The sequence below is a fragment of the Oncorhynchus mykiss genome, chromosome 14 (assembly GCF_057628025.1).
Source record: "Oncorhynchus mykiss isolate SJ-2025 chromosome 14, ASM5762802v1, whole genome shotgun sequence".
Lineage (NCBI taxonomy): Eukaryota > Metazoa > Chordata > Actinopteri > Salmoniformes > Salmonidae > Oncorhynchus > Oncorhynchus mykiss.
This window is the reverse complement of record NC_143035.1, coordinates 42,882,978-42,899,301: the sequence shown is the minus strand read 5'-3', so window position 1 is coordinate 42,899,301 and position 16,324 is coordinate 42,882,978. Positions and strand designations below refer to the sequence as shown.

Here is a 16,324-nt window from a genome sequence, read left to right as displayed (position 1 = left end):
TTCCCAGAAGAGTGGAGGCTGTTATAGCAGCAATGTTCCAACATCTAGTGGAAAGCCTTTCCAGAAGAGTGGAGGCGGCTATAGCAGCAAAGGGGGGGGACCAACTCCATTTTAATGGCCATGATATTGGAATGAGATGTTCGACAAACAGGTGTCCACATACTTTCGGTCATGTAGTGTATTGAATGCACTCACCAACTTTCTGGAAGGCCTCTCTGAGCTCCTCCATCTCATCTTTAGGTATCTTTCCCGCCATCTTTAGTTTCTACCAGAGAAACACTATCTCCTCTGATCACACTGAGTCTGGAGAGCAGGAGAGAGGGAGAGAGAAAATGAGAGAAGAGAGAGGGGGGTTATAGAGCGTGGGGGATGATGAAAGGAAAAGAGAGCGAGTGAACAATGTAAAGCACCATATAATGCATGCAGAGCAGAATTAGGCCGATACCCGCTAATTATCAACATCCAGAAAAGAGACGTTCAATTCTGAAACCACCTAAAGGAAAGCGATTCCCAAACCTTAATTAACAAAAAAACTGAGTAAACTAGAATGCTATTTGGCCCTAAACAGAGAGTACACCGTGGCAGAATACCTGACCACGGTGACTGACCCAAACTTAAGGAAAGCTTTGACTATATACAGACTCAGTGAGCATAGCCTTGCTATTGAGAAAAGCCGCCGTAGGCAGACATGGCTCTCAAGAGAAGACAGGCTATGTGCTCACTGCCCACAAAATGAGGTGGAAACTGAGCTGCACTTCCTAACCTCCTGCCAGATGTATGACCATATTAGAGAGACATATTTCCCTCAGATTACCCAGATCCACAAACAATTAAAAGATAAACTCACATATCTATTTGGTGAAATACCACAGTGTGCAATCATTACAGCAAGATTTGTGACCTGTTGCCACAAGAAAAGTGTAAACCTATATTTATGTTGATTTATTTTCCCTTTTGTAATTGTAACTATTTGCACATCATTACAACACTGTGTACATATATAGTTACATTTGAAATGTCTTTATTCTTTTGGAGCTTTTGTGAGCGTAATGTTTACTACATTTGTGTACAGAATATGAGAGACATTTTTGTGCGTATAGAACATTTCGGGGATCTTTTATTTCAGCTCATAAAACACGGCACATGCTGCTTTAGTATTTTTGTTCAGTGTAGAATCAAAACTGGGCCGTTTTTGTATTTTGGGAACATATCTTCTGTGATGGCCTCACAATGTTCTCACCAAAATGCTCCCTACAACCTAATGAAACATCTGGGAACCTTTAAAGAACAGATTAAATGTGTTGTAGGAACGTTCTTGCAGCATCCGCCGAATGTTCTGTACGTGTTAGGAGAACCTAACACATGTTCTGTACGTGTTAGGATAACCTAACACATGTTCTGTACGTGTTAGGAGAACATTTACCACTACCTAACACATGTTCTGTACGTGTTAGGAGAACATTTACCACTACCTAACACATGTTCTGTACGTGTTAGGAGAACATTTACCACTACCTAACACATGTTCTGTACGTGTTAGGACAACATTTACCACTACCTAACACATGTTCTGTACGTGTTAGGAGAACATTTACCACTACCTAACACATGTTCTGTACGTGTTAGGAGAACATTTACCACTACCTAACACATGTTCTGTACGTGTTAGGAGAACATTTACCACTACCTAACACATGTTCTGTACGTGTTAGGAGAACATTTACCACTACCTAACACATGTTTTGTACGTGTTAGGAGAACATTTACCACTACCTAACACATGTTCTGTACGTGTTAGGAGAACATTTACCACTACCTAACACATGTTCTGTACGTGTTAGGAGAACATTTACCACTACCTAACACATGTTCTGTACGTGTTAGGAGAACATTTACCACTACCTAACACATGTTCTGTACGTGTTAGGAGAACATTTACCACTACCTAACACATGTTCTGGGAACTTCCTGGGAAAACATTACTTGTAGATTGTGTAATTACATTACCTAGAAACTTAATGAGAACTTTTGGGGAACGTTCGTTCTGACTGTTCCTTCACTCTGACATCTTACTGAGACAGGAGGTTAGGGTGGAGCGAAGTCTGCTTGGAGGACCTGTGGTTTAAGGTGTAGTGGCTAGGAAATAGGATGTAGTGGCTAGGAAATAGGATGTAGTGGCTAGGAAATAGGGTGCAGTCGCTAGGAAATAGGGTGTAGTGGCTAGGAAATAGGGTGCAGTCGCTAGGAAATAGGGTGTAGTGGCTAGGAAATAGGGTGCAGTCGCTAGGAAATAGGATGTAGTGGCTAGGAAATAGGGTGTAGTGGCTAGGAAATAGGGTGTAGTGGCAGGAAATAGGGTATAGTGCCTATATTGTAGGAATTAGGGGTTGATTTGGAACTCAGCATATCTCTACTGCCTGTTTCAGAGCTCAGGGCTGTGCTGGGTGAGATGTAGAGATTCCTGGGTCTCGGGTTACAAACCAAAACACCAGATCACCTGCAGAATCAGTCATTAGAGGGGGGTAGGGGTTACAGCAGAACAGACATGAGAACAAGCAGCTTCGATTTAGATTCATAGAAACTTTTCTGAGATGAGAGAAGGGGGCTGTCCTAAGGAGAAACACATGTGTTAACTTTCACCTCATACAGCTGGGAACACAGCACATTGTCCAGTGTTCATTTTTCAGAGTAACTGTGGTTATGAGGTTGGTTGGACGTACTGCCAAATTCTCTAAAACTACGTTGGAGGCGGCTTTTGGTAGAGAAATGAACATTCAACAGCTCTGGTGGACATTACTGCAGTCAGCATGTCAATTGTACGTTCGCGCAAAACTTGAGACATCTGTGGCATTGTGTTGTGACAAAACTGCACATTTTAGAGTGGCCTTTTATTGCCCCCAGCACAAGGTGCACCTGTGTAATGATCTTGCTGTTTAATCAGCCTCTTGATATGTCACACCTGACAGGTGGCTGGATGATATTGGCAAAGGAGAAATGCTCACTAACACCGAGGTAAACAAATGTGAGAGATATAAAACTTTTGTTCGTATGGAACATTTCTGGGATCTTTTATTTCAGCTCATGCAACATGGGACCAACACTTTACATGTTGAGTTTATATTTTTGTTCAGTATATGTAAATTATTTTCATAAAGTTACATTTTAATGATAGCATTCAACCATATAATAATTTGGTAAACGCCACAGGCCTTTAAAAATGAAAGAATTCAACAACCATGTCTCTGTCACTAACAAATACAGTCATGGATGGTGACTCTACAATTCACTTGAAAAGAAATGGAAATATGGCATCACAGTGTTAAAACTACACACCAAATGACTTCCTGTACAGTGTATGTGTTTAACACTAATAGGAGTTAACTCTAGACCAAAACTAGTGTTGCACTGCATTAACCCCTTCCACGGCCTTTATGTTTTCAACATACTTGACACACACGATTACATTTAGCATGTTCAACTACACAGTAGTAAAAACTGAAAAACATCTTCAAGGCCATCAGACTGTTAAATAACCATCACTAACTCAGAGAGGCTGCTGCCATACATACAGACTTTAAATCATTGGCCACTTTAATAAATGGAACACTAGTCACTTTAATAATATTTATCCTGCATTACTCATCTCATATGTATTCTATACTATCTATTTCATCTTAAACTATGTCACTCCGACATTTTTAGTTAAGCACGTCAGTAAAGAACAAATTCTTATTTTACAATGACAACCTACCGAGGAACAGTGGGTTAACAGCCTTGTTCAGGGGCAGAAGAACAGATATTTACCTTGTCAGTTCGGGGATTTGATCCAGCAACCTTTCAGTTACTGGCCTAATGCTCTAACCACTGGGCTACCCCACATCGCTCACCCATTTATTTATATTTATATATTCTTATTCCATTATTTTACTTAGATTTGTGTGTATTAGGTAGTTGTTGGGGAATTGTTAGATTACTTGTTAGATATTACTGCACTGTCGGAACTAGAAGCACAAGGATTTCGCTACACTCGCATTAACATCTGCTAACCATGTGTATGTGACCATTAACATCTGCTAACCATGTGTATGTGACCATTAACATCTGCTAACCATGTGTATGTGACCAATAACATCTGCTAACCATGTGACCAATAACATCTGATAACCATGTGAATGTGACCATTAACATCTGCTAACCATGTGACCAATAACATCTGCTAACCATGTGTATGTGACCATTAACATCTGCTAACCATGTGACCAATAACATCTGATAACCATGTGTATATGACCAATAACATCTGATTTGAACATATCCTCCAATGGGATTTCAACAAGTTCTTGGCTCATTGCATTCCATGTCTGTGTCAATTACCAGTTCATCAGACTATTCTCTCATCATTGATTTAATTTACTTATTTTAGCAATTTGAGATTTTTCATTGTAGTTATCTAATATTGGTGAGGCATGTTACTTCTTAATCACTATGATAAATAAAATGGTTTTCTTGAGTGTACTTTTAAAAGAGATTTACTTTGAAGTGCAAAAATCAGTCACCGATCCAGACATAGAGGATAGCAGGAAGATTCGAATGCTGTGAACCAACAGGTTGTGAGTTCAAATCCCACGTCCCACGTGAGGACATGTTGAATATTAATTGCTGTGTAAATGAACATGCACAATGTCAACGTGTGTTAAATATGTACTGTCGGTTAAAAATATTAGATGCTAAAAGCACTGTGTTTGTAACTAATTCCAGAGCCTTTTTTAAAAAGTAAGTTACAATAATTTCTAGTTGAATGAACATATGAGACAATTTGAGCAAACACATCCTTTAAGTTGACTGAATTTCTTCAAACATTGGAGCTAAATGTTGACCAACTAAAAAAGTTGAGAAAAACAACAAAAAAGTTTGTGGAACCAGTTACTGAATCATATTTAGTTGAAACAAATAGATGTTCTTTTTTAAAGTGTGGATCGAAAGAACACTGTTACAGGCAAGTGTAATGTAGTGGTACTTTAACACTCAAAATGTAACAATATAATCAACTACTTTATACACTCTGTAGAGTGTGGCCATGTGTAGTATTATAGTTTTAAGTATTATAGTATTAAGTATTATAGTATTAAAATATTATAGTATTAAGTATTATAGTATTAAAATATTATAGTATTATAGTATTAAGTATTATAGTATTATAGTATTAAAATATTATAGTATTAAGTATTATAGTATTAAGTATTCTAGTATTATAGTATCAATTATTATAGTATTAGGTATTATAGTATTATAGTATTCAAATATTATAGTATCAAAATATTTTAGGATTATAGTATTATAGTAGTAAAATATTATAGGATTATAGTATTAAGTATTATAGTATTAAGTATTAAAGTATTAAAATATTATAGTATTAAGTATTATAGTATTACAGTATTAAAATATTATAGTATTAAGTATTATAGTATTGTAGTATTAAAATATTATAGTATTATAGTATTAAGTATTATAGTATTATGGTAATAAAATATTATAGTATTAAAATATTATAGTATTATAGTATTAAGTATTATAGTATTAAGTAGTATAGTATTATAGTATTAATTATTATAGTATTATAGTATTAAAATAGTATAGTATTATAGTATTAAAATATTTTAGGATTATAGTATTATAGTATTAAAATATTATAGTATTACGTATTATAGTATTACAATATTATAGTATTACGTATTATAGTATTAAGTATTATAGTATTAAAATATTATAGTATTCTAGTATTAAGTATAATGGTATTAAAATATTATAGTATTACAATATTTTAGTATTAAGTATTATAGTATTACAGTATTAAAATATTATAGTATTATAGTATTAAGTATTATAGTATTAAAATATTATAGTATTATAGTATTAAGTATTATAATATTATAGTATTAAACTATTATAGTATTATAGAATTACAATATTATAGTATTATAGTATGAACATATTAGAGTATTATAGTATTAACATATTATAATAGTATAGTATTAAAGTATTATATTATTAAGTATTAACGTATTAATGTATTATAGTATTAAAGTATTATAGTATTATAGTATGATAGTATCAAAGTATTATAGTATTAAGTATTGAGTATTATAGTATTATGTATTATAGTATTAAGTATTATAGTATTATAGTATCAATTATTATAGTATTAAGTATTATAGTATTATAGTATTAAAATATTATAGGATTATAGTATTAAGTATTATAGTATTAAGTACTTCAGTAAAAATACTTTAAAGAACTACGTCATTTTTCTGGGTATCTGGCCTTTACTATTTATATTTTTGACAACTTCTACTTTACCTTCACTACATTCCTGAAGAAAATTGTCCCTGACACCCAAATGTACCTGTTACATTTTGAATGCTTAGCAGGACAGGAAAATTGTCAAATTCACTTATCAAGAGAACATCCCTGGTCATCCCTACTGCCTCTGATCTGGAGGACTCACTAAACAGAGAACATCCCTGGTCATCCCTACTGCCTCTGATCTGGAGGACTCACTAAACAGAGAACATCCCTGGTCATCCCTACTGCCTCTGATCTGGAGGACTCAATAAACAGAGAACATCCCTGGTCATCCCTACTGCCTCTGATCTGGAGGACTCACTAAACAGAGAAAATCCCTGGTCATCCCTACTGCCTCTGATCTGGAGGACTCAATAAACAGAGAACATCCCTGGTCATCCCTACTGCCTCTGATCTGGAGGACTCACTAAACAGAGAACATCCCTGGTCATCCCTACTGCCTCTGATCTGGAGGACTCAATAAACAGAGAACATCCCTGGTCATCCCTACTGCCTCTGATCTGGAGTACTCACTAAACAGAGAACATCCCTGGTCATCCCTACTGCCTCTGATCTGGCAGACTCACTAAACAGAGAACATCCCTGGTCATCCCTGCTGCCTCTGGTCTGGAGGACTCACTAAACAGAGAACATCCCTGGTCATCCCTACTGTCTCTGATCTGGAGGACTCACTAAACAGAGAACATCCCTGGTCATCCCTACTGCATCTGATCTGGAGGACTCACTAAACAGAGAACATCCCTGGTCATCCCTACTGCATCTAATCTGGAGGACTCACTAAACAGAGAACATCCCTGGTCATCCCTACTGCCTCTGATCTGGAGGACTCACTAAACAGAGAACATCCCTGGTCATCCCTACTGCCTCTGATCTGGAGGACTCACTAAACAGAGAACATCCCTGGTCATCCCTACTGCCTCTGATCTGGAGGACTCACTAAACAGAGAACATCCCTGGTCATCCCTACTGCCTCTGATCTGGAGGACTCACTAAACAGAGAACATCCCTGGTCATCCCTACTGCCTCTGATCTGGAGGACTCACTAAACAGAGAACATCCCTGGTCATCCCTACTGCCTCTGATCTGGAGGACTCACTAAACAGAGAACATCCCTGGTCGTCCCTACTGCCTCTGATCTGGAGGACTCACTAAACAGAGAACATCCCTGGTCGTCCCTACTGCCTCTGATCTGGAGGACTCACTAAACAGAGAACATCCCTGGTCGTCCCTACTGCCTCTGATCTGGAGGACTCACTAAACAGAGAACATCCCTGGTCATCCCTACTGCCTCTGATCTGGAGGACTCACTAAACAGAGAACATCCCTGGTCATCCCTACTGCCTCTAATCTGGAGGACTCACAAAACAGAGAACATCCCTGGTCGTCCCTACTGCCTCTGATCTGGAGGACTCACTAAACAGAGAACATCCCTGGTCATCCCTACTGCCTCTGATCTGGAGGACTCACTAAACAGAGAAGATCCCTGGTCGTCCCTACTGCCTCTGATCTGGAGGACTCACTAAACAGAGAACATCCCTGGTCATCCCTACTGCCTCTGATCTGGAGGACTCACTAAACAGAGAACATCCCTGGTCATCCCTACTGCCTCTGATCTGGAGGACTCACTAAACAGAGAACATCCCTGGTCATCCCTACTGCCTCTGATCTGGAGGACTCACTAAACAGAGAACATCCCTGGTCGTCCCTACTGCCTCTGATCTGGAGGACTCACTAAACAGAGAACATCCCTGGTCGTCCCTACTGCCTCTGATCTGGAGGACTCACTAAACAGAGAACATCCCTGGTCGTCCCTACTGCCTCTGATCTGGAGGACTCACTAAACAGAGAACATCCCTGGTCATCCCTACTGCCTCTGATCTGGAGGACTCACTAAACAGAGAACATCCCTGGTCATCCCTACTGCCTCTAATCTGGAGGACTCACAAAACAGAGAACATCCCTGGTCGTCCCTACTGCCTCTGATCTGGAGGACTCACTAAACAGAGAACATCCCTGGTCATCCCTACTGCCTCTGATCTGGAGGACTCAATAAACAGAGAACATCCCTGGTCATCCCTACTGCCTCTGATCTGGAGTACTCACTAAACAGAGAACATCCCTGGTCATCCCTACTGCCTCTGATCTGGCAGACTCACTAAACAGAGAACATCCCTGGTCATCCCTGCTGCCTCTGATCTGGAGGACTCACTAAACAGAGAACATCCCTGGTCATCCCTACTGTCTCTGATCTGGAGGACTCACTAAACAGAGAACATCCCTGGTCATCCCTACTGCATCTGATCTGGAGGACTCACTAAACAGAGAACATCCCTGGTCATCCCTACTGCATCTAATCTGGAGGACTCACTAAACAGAGAACATCCCTGGTCATCCCTACTGCCTCTGATCTGGAGGACTCACTAAACAGAGAACATCCCTGGTCATCCCTACTGCCTCTGATCTGGAGGACTCACTAAACAGAGAACATCCCTGGTCATCCCTACTGCCTCTGATCTGGAGGACTCACTAAACAGAGAACATCCCTGGTCATCCCTACTGCCTCTGATCTGGAGGACTCACTAAACAGAGAACATCCCTGGTCATCCCTACTGCCTCTGATCTGGAGGACTCACTAAACAGAGAACATCCCTGGTCATCCCTACTGCCTCTGATCTGGAGGACTCACTAAACAGAGAACATCCCTGGTCGTCCCTACTGCCTCTGATCTGGAGGACTCACTAAACAGAGAACATCCCTGGTCGTCCCTACTGCCTCTGATCTGGAGGACTCACTAAACAGAGAACATCCCTGGTCGTCCCTACTGCCTCTGATCTGGAGGACTCACTAAACAGAGAACATCCCTGGTCATCCCTACTGCCTCTGATCTGGAGGACTCACTAAACAGAGAACATCCCTGGTCATCCCTACTGCCTCTAATCTGGAGGACTCACAAAACAGAGAACATCCCTGGTCGTCCCTACTGCCTCTGATCTGGAGGACTCACTAAACAGAGAACATCCCTGGTCATCCCTACTGCCTCTGATCTGGAGGACTCACTAAACAGAGAAGATCCCTGGTCGTCCCTACTGCCTCTGATCTGGAGGACTCACTAAACAGAGAACATCCCTGGTCATCCCTACTGCCTCTGATCTGGAGGACTCACTAAACAGAGAACATCCCTGGTCATCCCTACTGCCTCTGATCTGGAGGACTCACTAAACAGAGAACATCCCTGGTCATCCCTACTGCCTCTGATCTGGAGGACTCACTAAACAGAGAACATCCCTGGTCGTCCCTACTGCCTCTGATCTGGAGGACTCACTAAACAGAGAACATCCCTGGTCGTCCCTACTGCCTCTGATCTGGAGGACTCACTAAACAGAGAACATCCCTGGTCGTCCCTACTGCCTCTGATCTGGAGGACTCACTAAACAGAGAACATCCCTGGTCATCCCTACTGCCTCTGATCTGGAGGACTCACTAAACAGAGAACATCCCTGGTCATCCCTACTGCCTCTAATCTGGAGGACTCACAAAACAGAGAACATCCCTGGTCGTCCCTACTGCCTCTGATCTGGAGGACTCACTAAACAGAGAACATCCCTGGTCATCCCTACTGCCTCTGATCTGGAGGACTCAATAAACAGAGAACATCCCTGGTCATCCCTACTGCCTCTGATCTGGAGTACTCACTAAACAGAGAACATCCCTGGTCATCCCTACTGCCTCTGATCTGGCAGACTCACTAAACAGAGAACATCCCTGGTCATCCCTGCTGCCTCTGATCTGGAGGACTCACTAAACAGAGAACATCCCTGGTCATCCCTACTGTCTCTGATCTGGAGGACTCACTAAACAGAGAACATCCCTGGTCATCCCTACTGCATCTGATCTGGAGGACTCACTAAACAGAGAACATCCCTGGTCATCCCTACTGCATCTAATCTGGAGGACTCACTAAACAGAGAACATCCCTGGTCATCCCTACTGCCTCTGATCTGGAGGACTCACTAAACAGAGAACATCCCTGGTCATCCCTACTGCCTCTGATCTGGAGGACTCACTAAACAGAGAACATCCCTGGTCATCCCTACTGCCTCTGATCTGGAGGACTCACTAAACAGAGAACATCCCTGGTCATCCCTACTGCCTCTGATCTGGAGGACTCACTAAACAGAGAACATCCCTGGTCATCCCTACTGCCTCTGATCTGGAGGACTCACTAAACAGAGAACATCCCTGGTCATCCCTACTGCCTCTGATCTGGAGGACTCACTAAACAGAGAACATCCCTGGTCGTCCCTACTGCCTCTGATCTGGAGGACTCACTAAACAGAGAACATCCCTGGTCGTCCCTATTGCCTCTGATCTGGAGGACTCACTAAACAGAGAACATCCCTGGTCGTCCCTACTGCCTCTGATCTGGAGGACTCACTAAACAGAGAACATCCCTGGTCATCCCTACTGCCTCTGATCTGGAGGACTCACTAAACAGAGAACATCCCTGGTCATCCCTACTGCCTCTAATCTGGAGGACTCACAAAACAGAGAACATCCCTGGTCGTCCCTACTGCATCTGATCTGGAGGACTCACTAAACAGAGAACATCCCTGGTCATCCCTACTGCCTCTGATCTGGAGGACTCACTAAACAGAGAAGATCCCTGGTCGTCCCTACTGCCTCTGATCTGGAGGACTCACTAAACAGAGAACATCCCTGGTCATCCCTACTGCCTCTGATCTGGAGGACTCACTAAACAGAGAACATCCCTGGTCATCCCTACTGCCTCTGATCTGGAGGACTCACTAAACAGAGAACATCCCTGGTCATCCCTACTGCCTCTGATCTGGAGGACTCACTAAACAGAGAACATCCCTGGTCGTCCCTACTGCCTCTGATCTGGAGGACTCACTAAACAGAGAACATCCCTGGTCGTCCCTACTGCCTCTGATCTGGAGGACTCACTAAACAGAGAACATCCCTGGTCGTCCCTACTGCCTCTGATCTGGAGGACTCACTAAACAGAGAACATCCCTGGTCATCCCTACTGCCTCTGATCTGGAGGACTCACTAAACAGAGAACATCCCTGGTCATCCCTACTGCCTCTAATCTGGAGGACTCACTAAACAGAGAACATCCCTGGTCATCCCTACTGCCTCTAATCTGGAGGACTCACAAAACAGAGAACATCCCTGGTCGTCCCTACTGCCTCTGATCTGGAGGACTCACTAAACAGAGAACATCCCTGGTCATCCCTACTGCCTCTGATCTGGAGGACTCACTAAACAGAGAACATCCCTGGTCGTCCCTACTGCCTCTGATCTGGAGGACTCACTAAACAGAGAACATCCCTGGTCATCCCTACTGCCTCTGATCTGGAGGACTCACTAAACACAAATGATTTGTTTGTAAATGATGTCGGAGTGTTGGAGTGTCCCTGGATTTCAGTAAAGTAAAAAAACAAGAAAATGGTGCTGTCTGGTTTGCTTAATATAGGGATTTTTTTATATTATTTATACTTTTACTTTTGATACTTAAGAATATTTTAAACCAAATACTTTTAGACTTTTACTCAAGTAGTATTACACTGGGTGACTTTTACTTGAGTCATTTTCTATGAAGGTATCTTTACTTTTACTACAGTAGGACAGTTGGGTACTTCTTCCACCACTGGTCCCGAGGCCTCGCCAGGTATGGGCTGAACCAGGGGGAAGTGATGCTCGCTAAGCAAGCAGCATGACATCATTTAAACTAGCATGCTACCAGATACCAATAGACTTCCAGTCCTTTTGAAATTACCTCTAAATTCCTTCAAACTGGACACAAAGACATACAAATTCTATCCACAAGTCCATTTGACTCTGGGGAAGTAGATAAAGGGACTCATTGCCAAAATCCTGAAGTATCCCTTGAAACACTGCAAAATGTGTAAAACTGTGTAGAGATTGGCAGCAGTCCAACATCCCCTAGAACGTCAAGTTCTCTCGGAGAAGGGTTACAGTTAGGAATGTGTCCTTGGTTCTGCTGACTCACCGGCTGTCTGTTTCAGGAGCAGCACTAGCTGTAGTAGCAGCCTGGATCCCTTAGAGGGAACACTCACACACATCCACACACATACACCCACACACAGACACAACAAAGTTGCAGCCAGAGGGGTTGAGTTGCATCACAACCAAATTCAGGCTTTTTTACTGAAGAATGTTTTCATTTCATATGATTGTGTTTTACTTTTCATGTAATGTGTAAGTGATGTATAATAGTAATGCATCTAATGAATGGATTACCAGGGAGATGCCCTCGCTCTGAAAGGTGCCAAGAGAAATACATTTAGCTGTAGGCTGTGTCTCATTGATCATTGTTTTCCAAACTGGGAATGTTTTGGCTTTAGGCTATATTTCACTAACCAGGAAAGAATGGACAATGGGCACTAATGATAACAAATAAAACAGAGAGAGAGAGAGAGAGAGAGAGAGTAAGGGAGAGAGAGAGTAAGAGAGTAAGAGAGAGAGAGAGAGACAGACAGGGTAAGGGAGAGAGAGAGAGTAAAGGAGAGAGAGAGAGAGAGAGTAGGGGAGAGAGAGAGAGTAAGGGAGAGACGGAGAGAGAGAGAGACAGAATGAGACAGACAGAGAGAGAGTAAGAGAGAGAGAGAGAGAGAGAGAGAGACAGAATGAGACAGACAGAGAGAGAGTAAGAGAGAGAGAGAGAGAGAGAGAGACAGACAGAGTAAGGGAGAGAGAGAGAGCAAGGGAGAGAGAGAGAGAGTAAGGGAGAGAGAGAGAGTAAGGGAGAGATGGAGAGAGAGAGAGAGAGAAAGAGAGAGACAGAGACAGAGAGAAACAGAGAGAGTAGGGGAGCATATGACTGCTCCTCATGGCAGAGCATCCACAGACAATACGTCATTCATTCCCCACATTGTCATTGACCACGCGCTGTCCTCCCTGTCTGTCTGTCCTGCAGACGGATCATATCCTTCTCTCTCTGTAGGCTAGAATACAGACTGATACACTGCCTGCCGAGCAACTGAACATCTGCTGTTACGGCTGTTATGTCTAATGTAATGTTGTGTATCATCTAGCCCTTTGTTGGTGAAACATCACACGTTTTTATGAAACACCCGGTTTTATGAAACAACACACAGTTTTATGAAACAACACACGGTTTTATGAAACAACACACGGTTTTATGAAACAACACACAGTTTTATGAAACAACACACGGTTTTATGAAAGTTATGATGGGATATAAGAACCGTGCAAGGACAATTCACTTAGTTCCATGGGAAAATATCCCAGGATTAGGGAAGCAGGAAGGAACAATTCTTTCTACTGGATGGTACAATTGTGTCCACAACAGGTTAACACACACACGCCTCATTTGTAATAACCTAACCTTGATATGCTACACTGGTAAACTGTAAACTAAAAAACCAAAGTAATAACGCGATGTTCTGGACAGTGGACAATAAGGTTCATTTTGTGTAACTTCGGATTTTCCTTAACAATATGTATTCTTTAGCCTACATTCGGGGTAATGGAAGACTGCGTGTCTAGTTTAGCCTACCTTTGAAAGCAAATCGAGAGAATGAATGCTGGCAACTCAGATTACACCTTCAAACAGATACCCTAACCAAACGCAACATTAGTGAGTTGGATAGATCCTTCAGTCAATAGAATAGAATAAATCAGTCACTTACTTTCTCTCCACCAATGTGTCAATCTGGATGCCTGTCGTCCTGCACCGCTGCCTGTTGCCCTGCACTGCAACCACATCCCTGGTCCCACTCCCTGCTCCCGGTCCGCCCACTGCTGCCCCAGGATCGCCCACTCGTCCGCCTATTGGCCAGCCTCCATGGGATCAATTCAAATTCAATTCAAAGTGCTTCATTGTCATGGGAAACGGGTTTACATTGGCAAAGTGAAATAAAAGTGAGAAGACACATCAACAAAACCGATTCGAATTAAACAGTAAATATTGCACTCAAAAAGATAAAGACATTTCCGGTGAAATATAATCAACTATGTCTAGTGTGTAAGTAATGTGCAAATAGTTGTAGCATAAATAGTAGATAAAGGTAAATAAATAAAGGGGAGGTAAATAAACACATTTAATGATCCCAGACCTCACAACCACATAGGGCAATGGGTGTTTTTAGTCAGATCCTAATTGGGTTGTTGAGTTTTGATGGTGTAGAAGGCGCTTCTTGCCTTGTCTCTCAGATTGTTCACATCCTTGTGGAAGTTACCTGTGGTGTTGATGTTTAGGCCGAGGTAGGTGTAATTTTTTGTGTGCTCTAGGGCAACGGTGTCTAGGTGGAGTTTATATTTGTTGTCTTGGCTACTGGACCTTTTTAGGACACCATTATTTTTTGTCTTGAGTCAGGACCCAAGTCTGACAGAATCTGTGCAGAGCTACAGTGCCTTCAGAAAGCATTCATACCCCTTGATTTATTCCATATTTTGTTTAGTTACAGCCTGCACTCAATATTGATTAAATATATATATTTTTTATCTCACCCATCAAGGACATCAAGGACAACAACCACCCAAGCCACTGCCTGTTCACCCCGCTATCATCCAGAAGGCGAGGTCAGTACAGGTGCATCAAAGCAGGGACCGAGAGACTGAAAAACAGCTTCTGTCTCAAGGCCATCAGACTGTTAAACAGCCATCACTAACATTGAGTGGCTGCTGCCAACATACTGACTCATCTCTAGCCACTTTAATAATGAAAAAATGTATATAATAAATGTCACTAGCCGCTTTAAACAATGCCACTTTATATAATGTTTACATACCCTACATTACTCATCTCATATGTGTATACTGTACTCTATACCATCTACTGCATCTTGCCTATGCCGTTCTGTACCATCACTCATTCATATATTTTTAGGTTCATATTATCATTAATTGCTTTACACTTGTGTGTATAAGGTAGTTGTTGTGAAATTGTTAGGTTAGATTACTTGTTAGATATTACTGCTTCTTCGGAACTAGAAGGACAAGCATTTCGCTACGCTTGCATTAACATCTGCTAACCATGTGTATGTGACCATTAACATCTGCTAACCATGTGTATGTGGCAAATACAATTTGATATGATTTGATTGATGAGGTGGAATGCATTTCAATTAAAACCTCTTAAGGATTTGTCCCTTTTTTTCCCCATTTTTGTCTAAAATCTAACTGCTTGTAGCTCAGGAACTGAAGCAAGGATATGCATATTCCTGGTACCATTTGAAAGGAAACACTTTGAAGTTTGTGGAAATGTGAAAGGAACATAGGAGAATATAACACATTCGATTTGGTTAAAGATAATACAAAAAAAAAAAAAAAATGTTTTTATTGTATTTTTGTGTACCATCATCTTTGAAATGCAAGAGAAAGGCCATAATGTATTATTCCAGCCCAGGTGCAATTTAGATTTTGGCCACTAGATGGCAACAGTTCATGTGCAACGTTTTAGACTGATCAAATGAACCATTGCATTTCTGTTCAAAATGTTGTATCAAGACTGCCCAAATGTGCATAATTGATTTATTAATAATTTTTCAAATTCAAAACTGTGCACTCCTCTCAAACAATAGAATGGTATTATTTCACTGTAATAGCTACTGTAAATTACACAGTGCAGTTAGATTAACAAGAAGTTAAGCTTTCTGCCAATATTAGATATGTCTATGTCCTGGGAAATGTTCTTGTTACTTACAACCTCATGCTAATCGCCTTAGCCTACGTTAACCCACTGTTCCCCGGTAGGCCTTCATTGTAAATAAGAATTTGTTCTTAACTGACATGCCGAGTTAAATAAAGGTTAAATAAAAAACAATAAAAAAATATGCATGAATCTACAGGTACCTACCCAACCAGGTTTAATGGTAGCTAGCTAAAATTAGGCTATAACTAGCCAAAGCAAATGGCTGATAGCGAGGCTGATAGCGAGGCAGCCAGCTAACGT

At 41.3% G+C, this 16,324-nt stretch overlaps 1 protein-coding gene across 2 annotated transcripts in view; it reads right to left on the bottom strand.

Annotated features, from left to right (window-relative positions):
* Positions 1-16,099, bottom strand: part of LOC110510432 (plastin-3) — an 87,679-nt gene extending 71,580 nt beyond the window's left edge. Inside the window, exons 1-2 of one of the 2 annotated variants that reach the window (XM_036943589.2) lie at positions 14,061-16,099; positions 196-303 (exon numbers count right to left, since the gene is read on the bottom strand). In XM_036943589.2, coding sequence (XP_036799484.1) covers positions 196-256 — 61 coding nt within the window. In that variant the 5' untranslated portion in view covers positions 257-303; positions 14,061-16,099. The remainder of the gene's footprint in view (positions 1-195; positions 304-14,060) is intronic. The other variant, XM_090198951.1, reaches the window with a different exon arrangement.
* Positions 16,100-16,324: the final 225 nt, after the last annotated feature.